General features: G+C 40.3%; 1 protein-coding gene across 1 annotated transcript; it reads right to left on the bottom strand.

Annotated features, from left to right (window-relative positions):
* Positions 1-1,183: 1,183 nt before the first annotated feature.
* Positions 1,184-24,682, bottom strand: LOC140168306 (uncharacterized). The gene is made up of 9 exons (XM_072191659.1): positions 24,577-24,682; positions 23,076-23,256; positions 20,854-20,962; positions 20,098-20,255; positions 11,533-11,643; positions 10,013-10,093; positions 9,026-9,413; positions 4,542-4,631; positions 1,184-3,004 (listed from the first exon to the last, which is right to left on the bottom strand). The coding sequence occupies exons 1-9, from the start codon at positions 24,607-24,609 to the stop codon at positions 2,617-2,619; spliced, it is 1,539 nt and encodes a 512-aa protein (XP_072047760.1). The 5' UTR covers positions 24,610-24,682; the 3' UTR covers positions 1,184-2,616.
* Positions 24,683-26,089: the final 1,407 nt, after the last annotated feature.

The raw sequence follows: 26,089 nt of genomic DNA, 5'->3' as shown, positions 1-26,089 counted from the left end.
AGGAGTCACGAATCAAACTCAAAGAACAGAACAGAACAGAATAGAGGAGACACATGGATAAGAAAGAGAACAACTTTCTCCCAAGCCGTTTTGAATGTTAGCATTATGGCCCAAAACTGTCATTGAGGTATGCAACATTAACATTTGGATTTGTATAGAGGAGATTTGGAATAAATAACGGAGGAGCAAAAACAATACTAAATCACAAAAAAAGGACAAAAAAAAAGATGAAGAACCAGATGGAAATACCAACTGCACTGCTTTTAAGTTAACAAAAGATTATGGGCTGGTTTCTAAAAGCATGGCTAGTGGCCTAGCTTCCCAGCAAACACGAAACATTTTCGATATTATTCGCAAAAAATTAGAAAAGGTTGCCAAACAACTTTTAAATGTCGGGATATGTAAAAGATATATAAAGGGTATAAAAGATTTTCATAACATTCAAAAACATTTTTTGAACACTTACAGAACAAGGCGGTTCTCGAACCACGAGTCTCGCCTGCTTTCGCAACCGCCTGCTTTTGTGATTACTTTTGGTAGAGGTAAATGAATTTGGCGGTTATCGGCTAGGCACGATTATCTGGCTGATGGTGACTGTGCCCACCAAGTTTCATGCCCATGCAACAGTTTCTACTAATTTTACCCCTGGTGACCCTGAAATGACCTTCCAAAACTTTGGCTCTAAATGTTGACTGTATCCACTAAGTTTCATACCCACACGACAGTTTTTACTAATTTGACCTCAGATGACCCCTGGTGGCCTCGAAATGATCTTCCAAAAATGTGGCTTTAAATGTTGACTGTACCCACCAAGTTTCATGTCCATCGACAGTTTTACTAATTTGACCTCAGATGACCCCTGGTGACCTCGAAATGACCTTCCAAAAATTTGGCTTTAAATGTTGACTGTACCCACCAAGTTTCATGCACATCCGATAGTTTTACTAATTTGACCTCAGATGACCCCTGGTGACCCCGAAATGACCTTCCAAAAATTTGGCTTTAAATGTTGACTGTACCCACCAAGTTTCATGCCCATCCGACAGTTTTACTAATTTGACCTCAGATGACCCCTGGTGACCTTGAAATGACCTTCAAAAAATTTGGCTTGAAATGTTGACTGTACCTACCAAGTTTCATGCCCATGTACGACAGTTTTTACTAATTTGACCTCAGATGACCTTGACCCACTAACCAATACAAACCGGTTTTGTCTCGGGTCAAGATGCACCCACCCACCAAGTTTGAGAAACGTGCGACTCCTAGTCTCCGAGAAAATAGGCGAAAACCAAAACTTTAATCAAATTTGTCACACACGCACACCCCCACCCACGCACACCCCTACATACGGAAAAGTGATTATATAGTCTCCTGCCTTATCAGGCGAGACAAAAATATTCTAACATAACGATATTTAGGTGTTGTCGAAATATTTGGCAAAAAATGTTTGCAAAAATATTTTACAACAACATTCGGACAACATTTTAAAAATGTTGTTGTAGTGTGTTTTCATACAAAACAGGGGGAAGGGGGGGCAGAGCCTGACAAAAAAATGAAAGAAAAAGTGCCCCTCTGACAAAATATGAAAGAGAAAATCAGGAGGGCAAAGGAAAAGAAAAAGGGCAAGGAGCCCCTTTTCTAGCAAAAATCAGGGCCAAAATAGTGTAAAATACAAAAAAATTTCGCGCTTCGCGCTCACATTGTATCAATAAAACCCTTTTTTAGCCGGATAATGGGCGAAAATAGTCTAAAATACCATTTTTTTTTTCACGCTACGCGAGCACATCATCCCAATAAGGCCCTTTTCGGGAAGCTCGAGACATACAGTCTCTATGTATTGTATGATGCAACGAAATTGTTTTCGTCTGTGCCCCAAAAATTTTATTTTGCCCCCCCTGACCAAGAAAGCTGGCTACGCCCTGGTTTCTAAGCCATCAGGCTTAGGCCCAATTAGTCCTATATACCAGTGCTTACAATTTCACATCGCACATCTAGAAAGATAAATAAATAAAATAGATTCACTTTGATAGGGCTAGACTGTTTGCTTAGGTAGCCTGACCACTAGCCAAGCTTTGAGAAATTGGACCCTGTGAAAGACTAAGCCTGAAATTTTTTAATTACAGTAAAATTATGTTTTATTTTACATCATCGGAATACAAGATTATCAAACCCTGGTATCAGTTGAACAGGACTATGCTTACATTATTTTGCGGCTGAGGTCAGGGTTGCCAAACCCGCGATTTGGTAACCCAATTGGGCGATTTTGGAAGATTTTTTCTGCGACTTTTGACAATTTCCTGTCCCATAGAAACCAATGGTTAAGAAAATATTTGGGCGACTTTTCAACATTGGCTCCCGCGACTTCTGATAGTTTCATGCCCCATAGAAACCAATGGTAAAGATAAAAATTGGGCGACTTTTCGATTATTTGTCCCGCGATTCGGGCTGAAATCTTTTGGCAACCCTGGTTGAGGTTATACATTTTATTTATATGTCCATGCCTGAAGCTACCGCATCACTGTCAGCATCACCAGAACAAATCAGTAATAATTCCTATACTCCTGTGGCCGATGTCTCCTTTGGTTAGCTCAATAAAATATATATCAAGTAAAACAATCATACATCATGTATACTTCTCTGGTTTGAATTCTCAGCACTAGTTCTCCAATTCAACTCAACAAGTCTAAATGCACGTAATAACATAGCTAGTTGAGTAAAAACACTCCTCATTACATCTATCAATGGCATCATCACAGTTCTATAGGCCACACCGATATTATATAGAAACACTGCAAATGGTTGCAAGATGGTGTTGAAGAAAGCCGCTAATACAGGCTTGATGAGGTAGTCACCTAATGTTGTGAGGAGTCCGACTAAGAGTACGGATATGAGATGGTACGTGATGAAACGTAGAAACTCGAGAATGAGAATTATAAAGAAATCTGCGACGATGCGTAATGCTGCGAAGAATTCCAGACTACATTTTCTGACCATATGTTCTGACCTGTAGTGAATATAAAATATGAATTGATAACAATGTGATATGGTTACTGGTAAAAATGCGTAGAGATTTGAAGTGCGCTACCCAAATGCATAAACCCACAATCGTCTGCAAACTTTACAGAAAATAGTTGACCACTGTATGTGGCACAAAACAGTCAATCCTTCATGCAATTATTTTGTGTAAGCTAATCCTAATCCTAACCAGGGTTCACAGTTTGTATACCACTTTTTTATGCTGGACCCATTCAGATCCCATTTAGTTGAAATTTGCGGGTCACAATCTGATTTTTGTGGATCCAAATTGCACTTATGCATCCGATGTACGGAAGGCGGAACACCCGGAAATGCCAACTTCACTCACTCAGTACTGGTGCGCATGAAGTATGTCGAATTCGGCAACCAAAACCTATCCAAGTCAAACCGAATTATTGGATAAAAGACGACTTACCGCGATCGGCTACTATTCTCAAAAAAACTACAATTACTACCAAATAATATGCACTACTTTAATCATCTAAATTATTTGTTATTTTGCTATAATTGCTTAGTTGAAAATACATCTACCGCAAAAACATGTTTTCTTAATTGTCACCAGGAAATGTACCACAGACTCAGCTCAGTCGGCTCACAGCATATTTTTTTAACAATTTTTCATTCATAAATTACATACAATTACTAAAATCGCTGCTACATGATACACAGTGTGAGCTCACCCATCGTGGATCGTGCAAATATTACGTTACAATAACGTCGCCAATGATATTTACCATGTTTACAATATTTCTTGGATGGGATTTTTTCCGGCTGGACCCATTCAGGTTATGTAATTTTACTTTTTCCGCGTCCAGTGAGTACAAAAAGCATCCTAGATGCGAAAACTGTGAACCCTGATCCTAACCTAACCCTAACTATAAATTTGAAACTATGTAGCCAGATTTCCAGTGGTATAAAAATCTTTTTTTTGTTGAGAAAAATAGGGGGATGATGCTGTGGATCACAAAATGTCCTTTTGAGAACCAAGTATGCTAGACCTTTGGTGTTTTCAGTACATGATCACCTATGTTTGTTTAAAGTAACAATTATAGTAAGTCAATTTTCAAAAATGCCTCCTTTGACCTCGTATGCGCTATATCTGAACAAATTAATTGGAATTTTGAAAACAAGGGTGTGAATTTGGCCCAACACAAAAGTTTGAAAATGGCATTAATCAGCTTTTGCATAATATGATTTCTTCTAAAAATTGGTTTAGCACATTCTATGCCTTTGTTATGTGTGTTGCAATTTATACTTTTTATTGCACACATATACATGCTTGTTTAAGCTCAAATCTAAATTTCAATGATTTCTGGGAGTTTTTGGTTGGGGCACATCAAATCATCAAAAGTGCATATAATTACCTTTATAATCTGCCTGCTTTGAGAATTATGTTGTTTGTTGGCATTTGCACTGCTTTCTAACACAAATGTATGCTTATTAAAAAAGGAAAGCCAGAAATCAATGAATCATTGGGTGTTCTCAAATTATCAACGTTAACTTACTTGTCAGCTATGCGTGTCATATAGATTTCTTGCCTCCCGTACCTAGTGTCATAGTATGCTGTGCTGCCGTGATCATACAAGTAAACATATCTACAGAGGGTATAAAAATGAGAAAAATATAGAATAGATGAGTGATTTCAATTTGGCCTTATTAACTTGACATAAAAATAAAATAAATAAATATGGAAACTTCTATCGCACAATGTATCCATGCAAATGGGTGCTCCAAGCTCTAGCATGCTAGAAGAGCTTGTAAAATTATAGCTCTACCATTGGAAAATTCCTGTAGAGCTATACTCACAGTTTGCCATTTGTGACCATCCACGGCAAACCCCATATAATTTAGTCGCAAGGCAGAAAGGCAGACTCCCTCCACAAAAACATTATTTGGAGTTTGAGTAACTATGTTACTGATACAGGCAGCTTTACAAACAATCAAGCATTACATGTATTATTGGAAGACCAATCTATTGTTATGTTTTTGTGGTTGGTGTCTGCCTTGTTGAAAGGGATTCAATCATGTTTCACCGTACATTGTTCATCACCATTTGTGATGCAATCAAGCAAATTGAGACGGATGTCGGAAATATTGATTTTGAAATAATAGTATTAAACTTCCTGTGTATAAATTTGCTTTCTATTTCAACTTCCTTTGAATTTTATTGTTCTGAGCAACACTAAAAAGGCCATATCTCTGGAACCGTACTTTAAATTATGATACGGTTTTCAGCAAAGTAAAGCTCTGAGAATGGCTCATGTAATAAAATTGAAAAGTGAATTTTGATTTTGATCAACATCAGACTCATTTTGCTTGATCGCATCACATTTAAAGGGACCATTGAAAGAAAATATGAGTTGGTATCAAAATAAAGCCCATAAAATATAGAATCAATATCTAAAACAATTTAAGAACTAACTATTTTAGAAATAAAAATACAATGAAAACAACATACTCGATTTACCCCCTTCCGACGCTACATCGCGCGTCATTTATCAAAAGTAAAAAATTGGGCGCTTTCCTGATGACGTCATTGTGGTTACGCGTTTTGTGTTGCGTTGACATTTTTGCCGGGATAATTTGACAACAGCGATCGCGATCTAAATATCAGATGCAATAATCATGGTAATACAACCACTTAAAATTATTTAAAGGTCAAGTAAAAACAAAATTCCAGTTGATTGTCCACATGTTATCAAAAAGAGGAAGTGAAGGGCCTTTTTATTTATCATTTATTAGTTATTTTACAATGCAAATGGATCATTATTATTCCCGGACATTATTACTAGTTGTGTAATTTGTAGAGGAAGACGATAGGATCGAGGCTCTTGTTATTTGATGGTTCTCTGAGAGGATGATTTAAAACAAAGCCTCTAAATTGAAATGCTTATTGGACAGAAGCAAATCTAAACTATTGACAATATTATTAACTTTTGAAACATTTAATTAAATTTTCCCTTATATAATAATAAAGAAAATAGCATTAAACATTTCAGACTCCCTCAATTGCAATGCCATGCGAAACGAAGCGGGCGGGGACGATCAATAGAGAGTTCCCGTGTTTTCAAGCGGAACGGACTACAATAGTGTTTATAACGTGATTCGCACCGCCGTATTCCTCATTCCTTTGATTTGGTCAATGACCCTATTGGTGCTACATTCTACAAAATAACATTTGCTAATTATTGCGCGAGTGTTGGTATTCTGAAAATTGTAAACGGAGTTTAGGTTTCCCTCCAAGATGGCGGGTACGGTAACCCAAAACACGGGAACTCTCTATAGTTTTGTTTTTTATCATCATCAAGCATGCAGCTTCCTATTTTACTTATTCATAAATTCAACCCCCAGGTCAACATGACCAAGATATGATTCCGATGACTTTATGTAGGCCCTACATGGCATATATAAAACCATAAAACTAATTATGAGTATGCCTATAGGCCTATGATATAGTGACGATGTTGAGGGGAATATCGCCAAGATTTGTCGCAACACATAAATTGCCGATGATGTGCCGGCGCGAGCACCTCCCATGGGTTTTATTATTATAGGCCTATGTGTTTTTTCCGTAGGACCTACCTTAAAAAATATTCAAGAGATGATTATTTTTTCCAAAACCTGACAATTGGTATAAAAAAGCTTTTTCTTCCATAAGTTAACTTTCAAAAGTGCTTATTTTCATACCCCAAACAATGCAAAGTAGGGCTAGGGCCTTTTATTTTGCAAATTTATTCCCTATTATAGGCCTACCATGTGTTATGCGGGAGACTTGCCAATATTATTTGAGCCGTTGGCACTGGGGCAGTAGCTGAACGGCAGATGAAGAAGTTGGTTCAGAAGAACATGACATGCAAGCTGTTCTTGAAATAAATGACCAGGAGCGCCTACAAACATACATAGGCCTTCAAACAGCCTATATGCTACAAACATCAAATGGGAAATATTATAGGCCTACACTTATTTTAATCCATGGATGGTTAGGACCGGGGTAGGCCTATGCTATGCGAAATTGATGTCAGTCATTTCTAAAAACGAAATATCCAGCCAGGCGCGCTGTATTTTACAAGCTTTACACAATCAACATAAACTTTGTAACTGTAGGCCTACCTTTGATAAAACGCTCGGACACTTTGCACTTTCAAGTATCAGTGCAGTGGGAGTTGAGATTGGATTAGGCATAAGCATTTCCATAAGTAGGCATAGTAGGCCTAAATATTGTTCATATGATTGTTTGGAGTGGCCTTTATATGTTCCTCTCGTGGTTCTTTATCTTCAAATTTGTTTCTCATTTTTCATAGGCTTTTAAAATAAATAAAAATAAATTTCGGCTTTTATATAATAACGCCTTTTCCCAGATCTCGGAGGGTTCAAAGCGCTGTAATTTCGCTGCCATGGTAGGGCCTACTTATCACAATCAGATCGCATCATCTAGGCTGGATGAGCTTGGATGCTGCCGAACCTGTCGCAAATCTAGCCGCACTTGGATTGTAACATCCACCAATTATCTTTTCAGCTCCCCAAATTTCATTGGGTGAAGGAAGTTTTGATAACCAAACAACTAATCACCGATTTTTGAGAAGCAGGAGGAAACTGGAGATCCCAAAGAAAATCTGCGGGATCGAGATAAACCACCGTAAGTGTTTCTCTACACGTAGCGACCGTTTAGAAACAAGCAACACACTTTAATCACTGCAATTCAGCTTCCAAACTTGAGTCAGGATCGGCTATGCGTTTTAGGCCTGGCGGTTAAGGCCGTATAAAATTAATGTTTTGGTTCTCGTCCCCTCCCTCCTCAATTTCTGGGATTTGTCAGATTTTTCTATTTTTTTTAGATTTTTCTATTTATTTTAGACTTTTTAATGATTTATGGATTTTTCATACATAGGCCTATAAATAAGTTTATTAGAGAATTAGGACCACTTCCAAGTCTTTTTGTGGTAGGGCCTACTCTAGGGGTTTATCCTCAGAATCTCACATTTGAAAAAAAAAGTGCGTCATCGTTTCCTCGAGCACTGTTGGAAAAGACCGAAAACTGCAGACAATGCTGATTTTACACTGAAAAAAAAACACCTCCCTCCCTCATCAATTCATGAAAATCCTCTGGACGAGAACCAAAATATTAATTTTATACGGCCTAACCTAGGCCGCACGCCCGGGAGGTAGGCTAATTAGGCCTAAAGAAATTAAGTCGCATGTCATAACGCTAACCCGAAACATCATGGCCTTCTCTTTCCTATCCTCACCAGATATTTCAGAGGAAATATAAGTAAAGAGTTGCTATATCAGAATGCCTCAGTCAAAACAAATGATATAGGCCTACTCTCTTGTAAACACCGAGCAGCTAGCACTGACAGCTTTGACTTTGTCAATCAGGCCTAGGACTAACTTACGTATGTTTCCCCGTTGTTGGCCAATTTTGTAGGCCTAGCTAGAATTTATATATAAACCTATCATATAAGTCATTGTAGCTTTGTAATTTATATTATAATATCCTTTTTAATATACTGGTTAGGCCTAAAAGGCACATAAAAGTTCATTGCTGTAAACACGTTCATGCGTTGGTTTCGGACCAAGTCTGGATTATGCAGTGTTGCCATGCAGCGGAAAGGATAACCACTTTGACGTCACAGGGGTTGCCACGTGTCTCTGCACTTATGAATTGGGCGGAACGACGCGACATTGGGCGCTTTGTCTTTATTTGCTGATTTGGGGGGTAAAATAAAGGAAAATTGCGTTTATCATTTTAGAAAAGGATTCTATATGTTATTAGCTTTATTTTGATACCAAATATGTTTTTCTTTCAATGGTCCCTTTAACAACTCGCGTCTGGCATGTCTGTGTGGTTTACTTTGCTCAGGCAGCTAAAAACTGTCCGAGCGAAGTGAAGTAAACACGAAGTAAGCCACGCAGACGCATTGTTATTAAACGGTGACGAACAACGATGAAACATAATTGATCCCAAACATTTTTCTGTTCAGCATCTCACCTGTTATCCCTTATATTGTTAAACCCACTAGTAGGTAAAGATGGCACTGCCATACTAGGACTAAAATTTCCTGCGTGAGCAGAACTCTGAGTGTCCTTCCCATAATTCTCTGTTTCAATCAGCTCTTCAGCATTCTCGTATAAATTGTCATAATTCCCCGATGCAGACATGCCGGCTTTAATTTTTCTCAGTTCAATCTCGGAGGTTGTGGTAGTTAAGCGCTGACTGCGAGGACTTGGACTATTTGGACTAGGACTCTTGGGTGGTTTGGGGTTGCGTGATCGTCCTCGTGGTTTGACAATCCAATTTTTACTTTTCCCGTTTGTGTTGTTGTTTTTGTTGTCTTTGGTTTCCGGTGAGGATGTCAAATCTTCCTTGGTTTCTGAGCCTAATTTGGGTAAAGAAGAGACAATTAGATTTAATAAAACCGTTTTTATTCAAACAATATGTATGTGAGACATCATGTCAGGGGCACTCTGTGATCCACAGCCTCATCCCCTCGCTTACTCCAATAAAGTTGCGATTTTATACCATCAAAACCCTAGGACTATATAATGTTTGTGTGCATAATCTTTCTTGCAGTTTTGGTTGTTTGACAAAGACATCGTCCAATTTGTATTGTAATGCATGCAATTATGGCTAACTCACAAAGTCAATTTCAAATCAATAGATATTTTGGAAATAAACTGTCTTTGTGGCCATCTATTGAACCACAACATAAAATAAGGATATGCCACAATCAAGAAATGCTCCTTTAAAGCTGCATGCTTGCTTCATTTATTTTTTACTATTTAAAAAAAAAAAATTATAATGCGATGCAACTTCAGGTGGGTAGTCTGATTCTATCCGTTTTTACCTTACACAGAGGCCCAGTCACCCTAACATTCACATCACAAGTATTTACTTGTATGAGCCCCTCATTGCTTTGACTATATCTCAAATAAGATGGGTGATGTGCACAACTGAATAACATTATTCTAATCTCACCTTTTTTACTGTGTTTCTCCATCTCCTGCCTGATGGCTTGAAGAGTTTCTCTTTCTTCTTCTGAATCATCCCAATCAGAATCTAAACCAATGGGAAATATATAAGAACACATATGAAAACAAACTATAACATTCAACATCACTTCACCATTTAATTGTGCTTGTAAAATAAAGGTTTCCTATACTGTTAGACTCAAACACATGACTTTCTTCTTTTATTTGAGTGTGATGCATGCACATAATTAAATCCTCACACAAGACTTGACAAGAGCCTATGAGGATTTTGTAACTGAGAAACAAGGAATGTAAGGAATTTTTGCACACTTCAACACCTAAAATATAAAAGTATAATAAGAACTGTGGCCTTATATACTAAGCCAAAGAAGTATCCTTACACTTGGAAAAATAATCACAATTTCAAAATTTAACCATATTGGAATAAATTTATTTTTTTAATAGATGCACTATCTAATCGGGCACATTATGACACCCCATTAAATCCAATATGACTTCAAGAAGTAAAGTTACAAGCATTTGATTAAACAAAGGTCCAGTTTTAAAAGTGACAAACTGGCCTATTCAAAACTCCATGGACTAGCGCCATCTGGTTTGAGAGTGGTGAATGGCTAATTTATGTGTGCCTTTAATTTAAAACAAAAAGAATAAAAGAAAACTGAAACAACAGAACTGACAAATAAAATGAAAGTTATGAAAAGTACAGAGAAGTAAGAACAGAAATGAAAACTGCTATAAATAAAGCTTCATTGAAGAAACTTTGTTGTCTCCTTGTTGCGCTTGTTGGAATCGTTTTGCTCCTTGTATAGGCCAGTTTGTCACTTTCAAAACTGGACCCTCGTCTATTCAATTTCTTGTAACTTTACTTTTTGAGGTCACATTGGATTCAATGTGGTGTCATAATGTGCAGGATTAGATAGTGCATCTATTTCAAAAACAAATTTCTTCTAATTTGGTTCGGTTTTGAAATTGTGATTATTTTTTCCAAGTGTAAGGATACTTTTTTGGCGCAGTATACATGTAGTGTAATGAGCTATTCCAATTGAAATCCAGACCATGTACCCCTTATGGAAGACATGACCTTAATTTCCCACATGAGTGTAAATTTCAAATGGGTTACTTGAATGGGTGACTCCATTCAAAATCTACACCCCTGTGTGACAGATTAAGGTCATGTCTTCCATACGGGGTGTATGGATTTCAACTGGAATAACCCAATAATGTTTGAAAAGTATTGACTTTTTGTCTTTCATGAATAAGTCAAGATAAATATGCATGAGAAATTGGTCGTTAATTTGTTAAATAATTGAACTCAGTTTATAATTAATATCACTGCTTCCCAAGGATTTTATATGAAACGTGGAATAGATACAGTGTACATGTATTGTGTTAAATTTAACTTTGAAAAAGTGTCAAAAAACTTGGTAAGAAAGCAGTGAGGGATGCTTAAAGAAAAGTCCCTGATCTCCACATGCACCCCTGCAAACATGCAAGAATAATTATTACCTTTTTCTTCTGTAGACTCTGGTTTCTTTGGTTTTGGATCATAGGTATTGCCCTTTCTGCTTTTACCTGGTCGCTGTTGATTGCTTGCATCTGGACCGGGTTGAGGAGTACCTGAATTGGTCAGAAACATACACATTATGACCAAAGTTTCAAGTATTATAAAAAACACTACTTCAATACCATCTGATGACCATAAACCACATTTGATTTCCTGATAGTGGTTCAACATGGTGGTTGAACCACTGGTATTTGCAGTGGCGTAACTAGGGTTGGTAGCGCCCGGGGCAAGAAACAAAATTGGCGACCCTACCCCTCCCCCACCGAGAATATCTTAGATGTGGGCAGTGGCGTAGCTTGGGGTTGTGGCGCTCAGGCTCTGCCCCCCCCCTTCCTTTAAACAATTGTGTGCGGAGCGCGCGATATTTTGGACAAATAAGGCCTACGTCTAATTAATTTTGGTTACTGGATGTTGAATATTGGTTTTAAAATGTTCTCTCAATTGATTTTGTGCTGAAATGCGCGAGAGGCGCACAGAAATTTTGACTTTCATCGCTTGGAGGGGCGGAGAATCGATGCTGAATTAGTCAATTTGGCACCCCCTAAGGGTGGCGCCCGGGGCCCCCCTCTGCCCCCGGTAGTTACGCCACTGGGTATTTGTATGTCAGGTTCATAACTTGTAGGGCACATGCCCTGGCCTGAGTAGAACCTGATCAGTTCCCTAGGATCGCAATGCCCAAACGGCATGCGCATTAGCGCGAGCAGAGGCATATGTAGCGCAGAATCAAGAAGAGGCGCATCGCTAGGGGTATTATGGGGTATGGCGGATATAGCCACTATAGCCTTGGCTTTTACTAGAGCTATGTTCTGAGTTGATCGAGTTATAATATAAAATGTTATACTAATGGTGATATAGGGGTCGTTCAGAGCTGCAAAATCTAAAAAGGGGGGTCTTCCAGGGGAGCACCCCTGTATGGTCATTTGTGTTAAGTGCCCCCCCCCCCGGCACTTTCCATCCAAAATAATACTGCAATTCAATATAAATAAATATAACTAGTGCACCTGCAGCTGTGAGAGCCCTGATGCTGTGAGAGCACTGGCATGATAGCGATACTGCTTGATGACCTAAGACCTCGGTGTAATTTTTTTCATGCTCCCCTCATACAAAGGATTCCACCTATCAAGTTTAAGCCCAATAGGGCAAAGTTTAAATTTAGCCCCTACATGACCTTTGACCTCAATTTTGTTTTTGCATATATTCCCTCGTATCAAGGATTCCACCCACCAAGTTTGAGCCCGATAGGACAAAGTTTGAAATCCATGACCTTTGACCTTTGACCTCGGATGACCTCCATATAATGTTTTTCATGCTCCCCTCATACGAAGGTTTCGACCCACCAAGTTTGAGCCCGATCTGACCAAGTTTGAAATTTGACCCCTCCGTAATGACCTTTGACCTCAGTCGACCTCGATTTTATTTTGGGCATATATTCCCCTCCTATCAAGGATTCCACTTACCAAGTTTGGGCCCGATCGGACAAAGTTTGAAAATTTGACCTTGGACCTTGACCTCCGATGACCTTCAAAACTACCCGGTAAACAGCGCACGCCCGATACCCATCTAGTCGACCTCGATTTTATTTTGGGCATATATTCCCCTCCTATCAAGGATTCCACTTACCAAGTTTGGGCCCGATCGGACAAAGTTTGAAAATTTGACCATTGACCTTGACCTCCGATGACCTTCAAAACTACCCGGTAAACAGCGCACGCCCGATACCCATCTATGTGTGAAATATCGAACGATGCGTCAAGCGGGCGGAACGCATAGCCGGACAGACGGACAGACAGACAGACACACAACGGCTATTATTTTAGTAGTACTAGTGCACCTGCGGCTGTGAGAGCCCTGATGCTGTGAGAGCACTGGCATGATAGCGATACTGTTTGACCCCAGATGACCTTTGAACTCGGATAACCTCGGTGCAATTTTTTCATGCTCCCCTCAGTCATACGAAGGATTCCACCTATCAAGTTTAAGCCCAATAGGGCAAAGTTTAAATTGACCTTTGACCTCGATTTTGTTTTTGCGATATATTCCCCTCGTATCAAGGATTCCACCCACCAAGTTTGAACCCGATAGGACAAAGTTTGAAATCCATGCCCTTTGACCTTTGACCTCGGATGACCTCCATATAATGTTTTTCATGCTCCCCTCATACGAAGGTTTCGACCCACCAAGTTTGAGCCCGATCGGACAAAGTTTGAAATTTGACCCTCCGTAATGACCTTTGACCTTGGTTGACCTCGATTTTATTTCACGCATTATATTCCCCTCCTATCAAGGATCCCACCCACCAAGTTTGGGCCCGATCGGACAAAGTTTGAAATTTTGACCTTTGACCTTGACCTCCGATGACCTTCAAAACCACATGGCCAACATGCTTTTCCCGATACCTATCTATATGCGAAATTTGAGCGCGATACGTCAAGCACGGTGAAACGCATAGCGGACAGACAGATAGATAGACAGATAGACAGACAGACAGATACAGCCCGCTTATTATTTTATTAGTATAGACTAGTGCACCTGCGGCTGTGAGAGCCCAGATGCTGTGAGTGCACTGGCATGATAGCGATACTGTTTGACCCCAGATGACCTTTGACCTATCAAGTTTAAGCCCAATAGGGCAAAGTTTAAATTTAGCCCCTACATGACCTTTGACCTCGGTTGACCTCAATTTTGTTTTTTATGACATATTCCCCTCCTATCAAGGATTGCACCCACCACGCGTTTGAACCCGATAGGACAAAGTTTGAAATCCATGACCTTTGACCTTTGACCTCGGATGACCTCCATATAATGTTTTTCATGCTCCCCTTATACAAAGGTTTCGACCCACCACGTTTGAGCCCGATCGGACAAAGTTTGAAATTTGACCCCTCCGTAATGACCTTTGACCTCGGTTGACCTCGATTTTATTTCGCGATTATAGTCCCCTCCTATCAAGGATTCCACCCACCAAGTTTGGGCCCGATCGGACAAAGTTTGAAATTTTGACCTTTGACCTTGACCTCCGATGACCTTCAAAACCACATGGCCAACATGCTTTTCCCGATACCTATCTATCACGAAATTTCAGCGCGATGCGTCGAAGCACGGCTAAACGCATAGCCGGACACACAGACACACAGACAGACAGACAGAGCTTATGATTATTATAGTATAGACTAGTTCATCCGTTGCTGTGAGAGTTACTGATAGCGATGCTATTTGACCCCTGATGACTTCTTTTGACTTTTTGACATGTTCCCGTCATTCTTTTTACTACTTTTAAGCCCAATTGGGCATAGGCCTACTGACCCCATTTGACCTTCGCCTCGAGTGACCTCGGTTTGATTTTGTTCATGCTCCGTGATATTAAAATGTAGCCCTGGATGACCTTTGACCTCGGATGACCTCGATTATATTTTTACGTGTTCCCCTCATATCGAGGATTCAACCCACCAAGTTTGAGCCCGATCGGACAAAAATTGAAATTTGAACCCTACGTGATGACCTTTGACCTCCGTTGACCGCGATTTTATTTCGCGCATATATTCCCCTCATATAAAGGATGCCACCCACCAAGTTTGAGCCCGATCGGACAAAGTTTGAAATTTGAACCCTCCGTAATGACCTTTGACCTTGGTTGACCTCGCTTTTATTTCGGGCATATATTCCCCTCGTATCAAGGATTCCACCCACCAAGTTTGAGCCCGATCGGGCAAAGTTTGAAATTTGACCCCTCCGTAATGACCTTTGACCTCGGCTGACCGCGATTTTATTTCGGGCATACATTCCCCTCGTATCAAGGATTCCACCCACCAAGTTTGGGCCCGATTGGACAAAGTTTGAAATTTTGACCTTTGACCTTGACCTCCGATGACCTTCAAAACCACCGGTCAACATGCTTTTCTCGCCACCTATCCATAACCGAATATCGGATCGATGCGTCCCAGCACGGCGAAACGCATAGCCGGACACACAGACACACAGACAACCACACACACGGACTTCGCTGGTTATTTTAGTATAGTAGACTAGTGCACCTGCAGCTGTGAGAGCCCTGATGCTGTGAGAGCACTGGCATGATAGCATTTTTGTTTGACCCCAGATGACCTTGGTGTAATTTTTTTCATGCGCCCCTCATACAAAGGATTCCACCTATCAAGTTTAAGCCCAATAGGGCAAAGTTTAAATTTACCCCTACATGACCTTTGAACTTGGTTGACCTCAATTTTATTTTGCGCATATATTCTCCTCGCATCAAGGATTCCACCCACCAATTTTGAGCCCGATAGGACAAAGTTTGAAATCCATGACCTTTGACCTTTGACCTCGGATGACCTCCATATAATGTTTTTCATGCTCCCCTCGCACGAAGGTTTCGACCCACCAAGTTTGAGCCCGATTGGACAAAGTTCGCAATTTGACCCTCCGTAATGACCTTTGACCTCGGTTGACCTTGATTTTATTTCACGCATGATATTCCCCTCCTATCAAGGATTCCACCCACCAAATTTGGGCCCGATTGGACAAAGTTTGAAATTTTGACCTTTGACCTTGACCTCCGATGACCCTCAAAACCACATGGCCAAGATGCTTTTCCCAATACCTACCTATATCCAAAATTTCAGCACGGTGCATCGAAGTGCGGCGAAACGCATAGCCGGACAGACAGACAGACAGATAGATACACAGATAGACAGAGACCGCTTATTATTTTATTAGTACTAGTGCACCTGCAGCTGTGAGAGCCCTGATGCAGTGAGAGCACTGGTATGATAGCAATACTGTTTGACCCCAGATGACCTATGACCTCGGTGTAATTTTTTTCATGCTCCCATCATACGAAGGATTCCACCTGTCAAGTTTAAGCCCAATAGGGCAAAGTTGAAATTTAGCCCCTACATGACCTTTGACCTCGGTTGACCTCAATTTTGTTTTATGATATATTCCCCTCGTATCAAGGATTCCACCCACCAAGTTTGAGCCCGATAGGACAAAGTTTGAAATCCATGACCTTTGACCTTTGACCTCGGATGACCTCCAAATAATGTTTTTCATGCTCCCCTCATACGAAGGTTTCCACCCACCAAGTTTGAGCCCGATCGGACAAAGTTTGAAATTTGACCCTCCGTAATGACCTTTGACCTCGGTTGACCTCGATTTTATTCGCGATTATATTCCCTCCTATCAAGGATTCCACCCATCAAGTTTGGGCCCGATCGGACAAAGTTTGAAATTTTGACCTTTGACCTTGACCTCCGATGACCTTCGAAACTACCCGGTAAACAGCGCACGCCCGATACCCACCTATGTGTGAAATATCGGAACCATGCGTCAAAGCGGGGCGAAACGCATAGCCGGACAGACAGACAGACAGATAACGCTTATGATTATTATAGTATAGACTAGTGCACCTGCAGCTGTGAGAGCCCTGATGCTGTGAGAGCACTGGCATGATAGCGATACTGTTTGACCCCAGATGACCTATGACCTCGGTGTAATTTTTTTCATGCTCCCCTCATACGAAGGATTCCACCTATCAAGTTTAAGCCCAATAGGGCAAAGTTAGCCCCTACATGACCTTTGACCTCGGTTGACCTCAATTTTGTTTTGCGCATATATTCCCCTCGTATCAAGGATTCCACCCACGAAGTTTGAGCCCGATAGGACAAAGTTTGAAATCCATGACCTTTGACCTTGGATGACCTCCATATAATGTTTTTCATGCTCCCCTCATATGAAGGTTTCGACCCACCAAGTTTGAGCCCGATCGGACAAAGTTTGAAATTTGACCCTCCGTAATGACCTTTGACCTCGATTTCATTTCGCGCATTATATTCTCCTCCGATCAAGGATTCCACACACCAAGTTTGGGCCCGATCGGACAAAGTTTGAAATTTTGACCTTTGACCTTGACCTCCGATGACCTTCAAAACTACCCGGTAAACAGCGCACGCCCGATACCCATCTATGTGTGAAATATCGAACGATGCGTCGGCGGGCGGAACGCATAGCCGGACAGACAGACAGACAGACAGACAGACAGATAACGCTTATGATTATTATAGTATAGATAGATTACATTATGTCCAATGAAAAAACGTTTGTGCCAAATCAGCTCTCACTGTGTAAAACTGTGTTGTAATATGACCACTCTGTAATTTGGGGTTTTCTGGTGGGATTTCATTTCGGGCATATATTCCCTCGCACCAAGGATTCCACCCACCAAGTTTGAGCCCGATCGGACAAAGTTTGAAATTGGACCCCTCCGTAATGACCTTTGACCTCGGTTGACCTCAATTTTATTTCGGGCATATATTCCCTCGCACCAAGGATTCCACCCACCAAGTTTGAGCCCGATCGGACAAAGTTTGAAATTTGACCCCTCCGTAATGACCTTTGACCTCGGTTGACCTCGATTTTATTGGGGCATATATTCCCCTCGCACCAAGGATTCCACCCACAAGTTTGAGCCCGATCGGACAAAGTTTGAAATTTGACCCTCCGTAATGACCTTTGACCTCGGTTGACCTCGATTTTATTTCGGGCATATATTCCCCTCGCACCAAGGATTCCACCCACCAAGTTTGAGCCCGATTGGACAAAGTTTGAAATTTGACCCCTCCGTAATGACCTTTGACCTCGGTTGACCTCGATTTTATTTCGGGCATATACTCGCCTCGTAGCAAGGATTCCACCTACCAAGTTTGGGCCCGATTGGAAAAAGTTGAAATTTTGACCTTTGACCTTGACCTCCGATGACCTTTCAAACCACCCCATAAACGTGGAATGCCCGATACCTATCTATATCCGAAATATCGAACGATGTGTCGACACGCGCTAAACGCATAGCCGGATAGACAGACAGACAGAGCTCATTATTTTATTAGTACTAGTGCACCTGCTGCTGTGAGAGCCCTGATGCTGTGAGAGCACTGGCATGATAACGATACTGTTTGACCACGGATGACCTTTGACCTCGGATGACCTCGGTGTAATGTTTTTCATGCTCCCCTCATACGAAGGATTCCACCTATCAAGTTTAAGCCCAATATGGCAAAGTTTAAATTTAGCCCCTACATGACCTTTGACCTCAGTTGACCGCATATATTCCCCTCGTATCAAGGATTCCACCCACCAAGTTAGAGCCCGATAGGACAAATGGCCCTGTAGCTATTAGGCACCGTCTGCATGATAGACACGCTTTTTGACCCCAGATGACCTTTGAAGTCGGATGACCTCGATGTAATTTTTCATGCTCCCTCATATCAAGCACAATAGGGCAAAGTTGAAATTTAGCCCCTAGATGACCTTTGACCTCGGTTAACCTCAATTTTGTTTTGCACATATATTCCCCTCATATGAAAGATTCCACCCACCAAGTTTGAGCCCGATAGGACAAAGTTTGAAATCCATGACCTTTGACCTTTGACCTCGGATGACCTCCATATAATGTTTTTCATGCTTCTCTCAAATGAAGGATCCCACCCACCAAGTTTGAGCCCGATCGGACAAAGTTTGAAATTTGACCCCTCCGTAATGACCTTTGACCTCGGTTGACCTCGATTTTATTGTGGGCATATATTCCCCTCGTATCAAGGACCCCACATACCAAGTTTGGGCCCGATCGGATAAAGTTTGAAATTTTGACCTTTTGACCTTTGACCTCCGATGACCTTTAAACCCACCCGGTCAACATGCTTTTCCCGTTACCTATCCATATTCGAAATATCGATCGATGCGTCAAGGCCGGCGGAACGCATAGCCGGACAGACAGATAGAGACCGCTTATTATTTTATTAGTACTAGTGCGCCTGTTGCTGTAATAGCCCTTCAGCTATTAGGGGGTATGTGGGCACTTATTGGGGTATGTGGGCGCTTATTGGGGTAGGGGCGCTTATAGAAATCATTTTCAGCAATGAATGCTGGGAAGACACTATAGCATATTTGCAGCAATGCATTCTGGGTAGACATTTACAGTGCATTTCAAATTGGGCATGTAGCCAAAAGCTGAATGGAATCTATGAATGAATGACCTTGTTCACCGGCTTGGGCAGCTTGAAACTTGTCGTAGATCGTCTACTGGATTCTTTTTATCCATGTGCACTTGCTGCTTTGTATCCACGTGGGGTATTTTCCCCATGACCTTTGACCTTGACCTCCGATGACCTTGAAACTACCCGGTAAACAGCGACGCCCGATACCCATCTATGTGTGAAATATCGAACGATGCGTCAAGGCCGGGCGGAACGATAGCCGGACAGACACACAGACGGACAGACAGAGCTTATGATTATTATAGTATAGATAGATAGATAGATATGAATGAACGTGGCCAATAAACTTGGATGCCCAGATTGTATTTTATTCTGTGATTCAATTCTAAGTTCTGATCCCATTTTATGCTAAAGGGGCATTTACACAATGTAAGTTATTGTAATGTAGATCTAGGTTCTAAGGGGGTGCTAAGAAATGGGCACTAGTAGGTCAAATAGGGTTATACTCTAAACAATTACCTTGCAGTGCATTCCTGAAGTCATATGGGGGCCGGTCATCTTTCCTCAGTGATTTCTTGCTTACTTTACTAGCCACTGACACCGGATCATCATCTTCATCGGAGTCAAATCCATGGTTATCCACAAACACTGTTACATTCCCTTTCTTAGATGCTCCACTATTAAAAAGAAAGATTATAATAAATCAGTGAATGAATCAACTAATATAAAGAAGTCTATTATTAGTCTATTTTACAGAAGTGTTTTTTATCGTTTATCATGGCCTGAATACACATGAGAGAAAGTTATGGTCTTTGGAAAGTAGTAAAGCAGTGGGATTTTAATTTGGATAAGTTCAGCTATGTTTGTAGAATCTTTTGTTCTCTTATAAGAGCTATTTCTTTGCAAATAATTTTAAGAATTAGGATTTTGGGAATTACTGAAATGGTCTTAATGTTCTATCAGGGATATGTTCAGTGGTGGCACCAAAGGGGTAACACAATATTATTGGGGGGATCCATTAAAAAAAGTTTGGACATTTTTGGCCTAAAAAGTGAAAATCTTCCTGATTTCTAGTTTGGCCAGAATTTTTTCTCGGGGGGAGGCGAGGGTTGTGTCACAGGGAAGTGAATTTCAGTGGGGTCAAAAATTACAAAATCTCCTCAAAATTGCAGCGAAAATGGCAATTATGGCAAAAAATGGTAATTACAGCGAAAATGGCAAATGGCACCACTGCCCTCATCCCTACCCCTGGCATCAATACTGTTCCTTATTTACCTCCTAATACTGGCAGCTGGTGAATTCTTAACAGGTGTCCTTTCTCCATTCAGTAAATTACTTGGTTTCAGATGCTGGTTGGAAGAATTGGTAACAGGTTTGGCTACAGCTACAAATGAAACAATGCAAACAAACACAAAATGTTTAAAAAAGCTGGATTTGAACTGGTGACCTTTGGATCTTTAACTGACACTTTGAACAATATGCCTGGAGTCCTATAGAGGGTATTCATTACTACGTCATTGATGTGATTGCTCATGCATAAAATTCCTCCACATAGGTTGTTTAGCTTAATCGGGAGAGTGACCTCTTGAAATGATGATCGCAGTTATCTTTGAGTTATTACAGTGAGGCCCACGTAAAATGTTCAACACAAAGTGAACAGTGCTATAACTTGGAGGAGACTAACATGTGTACAAAGTGGGAAGCTATGGGGAAATTGAACACTTGTTGTCTGATCATGCATGTGTTTATGGTTCGGGTAGCGGTTACTTAGCAACTCTCGTTCCGCTTGGGTTTATTGCATACACTCTATAAAGCCATTGAAGTGCTTGATTGCCCTTCAAGTGCACTTTTGCATTTAACATTATCTTTATTTTTGTATATAAGATCCTGTGTCATATACTGGGGTGCCTTTAAAGGTGGTTTTGTTACATTTTGATGTGCAGCTTGGACTTCAAAACAGTGTCGCTTGAGTATTCCTTCACTTAGAAGATTCAATTAGGTCTTAAATTGAGGCTAATTTATTCTATATTACTCATGTTTTTATCCTGTTTTAAAATAATTTTTAATTATTTTCTTATGATGTTTGGCATGAAATGTGACAAGGGTGGTTGAGGATTAGGAGGAGGAGGATTAGGAGGAGGGATTCGTATCCTAAATTTGATCTAAAACCCCCATTAAAAATTTGAATCTAGTAAAAAAATGTCTAAATGAACTCCAAGACATCTAAACCAAGTAAATAAACACAGAAGGTCATTTAAAACACTAATACTTGCTCAGAATGATTGTAAATGTGGAAAAAAGAGGTGGGGTTAATCCCACCTACTTTGTGATTGTTTTTGCCCGCACTCTCTTATTTTTTAAACGATTTCCATAAAAAAGGTGTCAAAATGCTCAGGAAGATGAACCACTTCAAAATGTTTGAAACATTTCATTTTTTTACTATGTAACACAAAGGTACCCCAGGTTGTGACACAGGACCATAAATATTTAAATGTACACAGTTCAACCTCCCTTATCTGGACCCTCAAGGTGTCTCAACTTTGGTTTGGGTGGGGATGTGCAGCCGGATTTTAAACCAAATTTGACAAAAAATGGACATGAAATTATACCAAAATGGCTGAAAATTCACCCCAATGTCTAATGGCTGAAAATATGCAGCCCAAATCTGTCGCACATCTCATACCCTCATTTCCACCAGTCTGGAGTTCTTTTATATGGATCTCTTATCTAGCCGAATCATTTTCAAGGAAAAACATGTTTTCAATGGCAGCGTTCCTCATTTTTATACTCTAAAAAAGTATTGGATGGATATCTTTCTTGTGTACGGGGGTGAAAATAAGTGGGAGACAGGAGCTGTTTGGCCCCCAGAAACTCTGAATTGCCCCCTGGTTCCATCTCAATTTTAGTTGACTAGGGGACACTTTTCTCACAAAACTGGCCCCTGGATAGTGAACCAAAACTATATCAAATTCAAAGCACCTAGTGCTTATTTTATGTAAAACTAAAGTAGCCTTTGGTCCATCACTCCTTATTTTCACGGTTTCACCCCTGGTAAGTGGCCCCTGGTTCATTCGAAGTGGCCCCTGGTTCACTCCAAATCTTGGTGAACCAGGGGCCGGGCCATTTGTTTTGCCAAGTGGCATATTTTCACCCTTGGTGTAACAGCACTGTGTTTATTCATCTTGTACTTGTAGCGTTTAATTTTACCGTATATATGAAGTCAGGGTTCCCGTTAAGGGTTTTAAAATGTGTGTCATGTGTGACGCAAGTTTGCTGACAAGATTGAAAAAACTTGCCCAGACAGATTTTGTGCGCCCATCTGAAATTCACGATCAATCATACGGAAACGCAACGGCAACCCCTCGTTGCTAACATTTTAGCCTCCAGTGTCGCCTTATCCTGATTCTTTACTTATCAAACATATGATTGATATCCTATCATGGCCGGATTAGAAAAGGTTTTACTGTATGTCCAACAACACTCAATATAAGACTCACTATTATTGTTATTTCCTTTAGTACTGTTTTTCGTTTTTCCTTTATTTTTGTTTGATATGATACTTGTTTGTTCCCCTTCATCTGAGCTGATATGTGGCGCTGTGTTTTCTCCCTCTGAGCTATCCCAGTTGCTTTCACTTTCTGGAGATATTGGTCTGGTTTTCTTGTTTTGGGCAGCTATCTGGAATATTTAAAACAAATATTTCAGTTTTTTATTTATAAGTGCATCCTGTGCAAATATATGCATTTTTTATGTGCTTGGACATGGAATTGCAACAATCTTTTACAAATAAACTACATGTATGCACCCTCTTTGCATGTATGGTAATAAATATATAGGCCTACTCTCAACATGACTTTGTGCAACAAAAAACAATGCTAGATAGACCAAGGACGGTACAATTGGCATCATGCATACACTGTGTGCTCTGCATGTAATTAATGAACACACTCAGAGTGTTTCTACAGTTTGTGTCTCTGCTTCAAAATCAGCACAATGTGTGCGTCCGCGTTGGTACTTTTTACTTCAGAGTAGACTGACTCTATACCGTGGGCAAATTTGATTTAATTCGGGGTGATGCGAGGAATACGCTGTAATGGCCCCAGTAGAAACAGATTCTCTCAGTCGGCATGACGTCACTCGCAATAGATCGCTTCATCGTTCATCCCATTCGTTGTTTTTACCAAGATTCGGCTGTTCCATCTCACGCCCTCGGACAAGAAGGGAACACTTACTTGCACCCAAAAAAATGGGAGAAATCACAAAGCATGTCATAAAATAAATACCTCTTCATGAAATAATTCAAAAAGTTTGATTTCTTATCAGGGGAATAAACTCCCAATAATTACAAACATGCAAAAGAAAAAGCAAATTGGTGCTTTCTATGCAGACCCAGACCGAGAGAATCGGGTGATGACTGATGGTGATCATGGTGAATGCGGGGTGATGCAAGTTCACCATCATTCATCAACCGTCAACCACCTTTTGAACAGGGTTCACGTCTGACGTATGTCAAAGGGGACACCCTGGGCTGGCGAAATCCCTTTTTTTGGTTTGCAGCTGCACAAGGCATTTCAGTTAAATTAACTAGAAAATATTTAAATATAGGTCAAATCCGGTCCAGTAAAATTTTATAGGGTCCAAACTCTCCAAAACTGTTCAAGTGTTCACGCAGCAAAATAATGCATGACATCTGGGCACTTGGGAGAACAATGCCAGTGCATTGAAAGGTTAACCCAGGTAAAATAAGAATGAAATAAATAAATAAATAAATTCTGTTAGTCAGCATGAAGTGGGTAAAGTGCAATAGATGGAAGAACCCCGACCGAGAGAATACCGGTCCGGTATGCGTTACCAAGGACGCTAGCGCTGTGCATGTGTGGCTGTGACCTGTGTAGGTAGTGCAATTTTTTTACAGCACAGTGGCCGTGTATTATTGTGATTGTTTACATTCACTGAATGCATTGCAAATATAGTCTTTGTTGATCGAAAAGTCCTTACCATTTTAGCTGCATTAAATTTGAAATCATCCATTTCTTTGGTTTTAAAGCTTAAATTTTATAGACAGCAACACCAGCAAAGCAGAACTGTCAATCGTCCATTTTTATTTTTCAAATTGAAAAATAAGTTATGTTACAAATATGCTTGTACGCACTGCCGGAAGTATAAGCGAGGTCATAACCTTTCTTCCAGTGATATAATGTACTTAGGCTATATGCAAAATTGAGATTTCGCCAACACAAAGTGCTCATTGAGCGCAACCGTACCACGGACGGAGCTGCTAATTTTCCGAGCCATTTTCCCCCGGGCATTTTCCCCACAATTAATTTTCTTCGTAAGGGAGGGGGAAAGGGGGGGGGGGGAATACACTGGAGGTCATATAATTTTTATACCAAAGAAAGGGGGCATACAATTATTAAGGGCTGGTGACTCACAATTTTGTGTCGGCCCAGTTTAGGAGTCTTTTAGGCTACAAATTCGGTTCACGTCCCAACCTTTTTGGAAAAGTGAGGCAGGGAGGTGTTTTTTTCATTGACATTGCTAACAGTTTCAGCAGAAAACGATGAGGCCCTTTTCAAAAAGTTTATGAAGGGTTACCCTTATTCCCTGAGTTCCACAAAAAACAAGTGATTCATGCTGACTAATAAACTCAAAAATAAAAATATAAAAAATGGACGGATCCCACTGGGAAGTGAGGAGGAGGGATGGAGGCAGGCAGATACGTAAAATTGATTAATTTGTTTTATTTTTACACTTTATAGCCTACTAATGCATCATGCAGTTATTGTTAACTACATGTATGCACACAACACAGGTGCACTCACAATAGGCAATTGAACCCTACTGGTAGCGCCGTGTTGTAGCTATATGGGATGAACTAGTTAGCATCATATATCATAAAGTATAAAAGCTATGATTTTAGTACTTGCTCTATGTTTCAATTACTTATTCTTTTCCAAATATCTGAATCTTCAACCCGGTACAAGCTTTAATAACGAGGAACATACATTTTATTAAAAAGAAATCCTACCATCTATCCAAACTCGCCGTGTTATTCCAATGCACATTTTGCTTCACCGGGCAGCCATTTTTTTGGTCGTATTTGGAAGATTGGTGTCATAAAACCGTCGTAGGTAGTGTACAAATTTAGTACTATCTGTCAATCAATTATGGCTTATTCTCTACTACATGTCAATCTTTAAATAATTGGCATAGTCCTTATAATAACGGCGGTCCGCCTTGATGAGTAAATGACAGCAAACAGCTGCAAACCAGTGAAAAATACATGATGCAGTCATGTCTACAGTAGAATTCATCTCGACCTTTGCAGGACTTAAACCCCATTAAAAGCTATTAAACCAAGATAACACTCATTGAAGCAGCTCAACTGATTAAATCAGATCTTCTCTGGTTGTGTACAAGTGTCTGTTTTCAATGTGCGACATCGCAATAAAGCTGGTATTACAGCTTCAGTTGGGTAACCGATTATAAAGGAAACGAAAGGAAACATAAT

The sequence above is a fragment of the Amphiura filiformis genome, chromosome 13 (genome assembly GCF_039555335.1).
Source record: "Amphiura filiformis chromosome 13, Afil_fr2py, whole genome shotgun sequence".
NCBI classification, from domain to species: Eukaryota; Metazoa; Echinodermata; class Ophiuroidea; order Amphilepidida; family Amphiuridae; genus Amphiura; species Amphiura filiformis.
Note: the sequence above shows the minus strand (reverse complement) of the source record. Positions and strands in the feature narration are given on the sequence as shown.

What these genes read in the sequence shown, in the direction of transcription:
- LOC140168306 (XM_072191659.1), bottom strand. Translation starts at nt 24,609, where the DNA reads ATGGATGATTTCAAATTTAATGCAGCTAAAATG. An exon ending in TAAAGGAAATAACAATAATA is followed by an intron (nt 20,963 to 23,075) that starts GTGAGTCTTATA and finishes TTTCATTTGTAG; the next exon opens with CTGTAGCCAAACCTGTTACC. An exon ending in GGAGAAACACAGTAAAAAAG is followed by an intron (nt 9,414 to 10,012) that starts GTGAGATTAGAA and finishes TACCCAAATTAG; the next exon opens with GCTCAGAAACCAAGGAAGAT.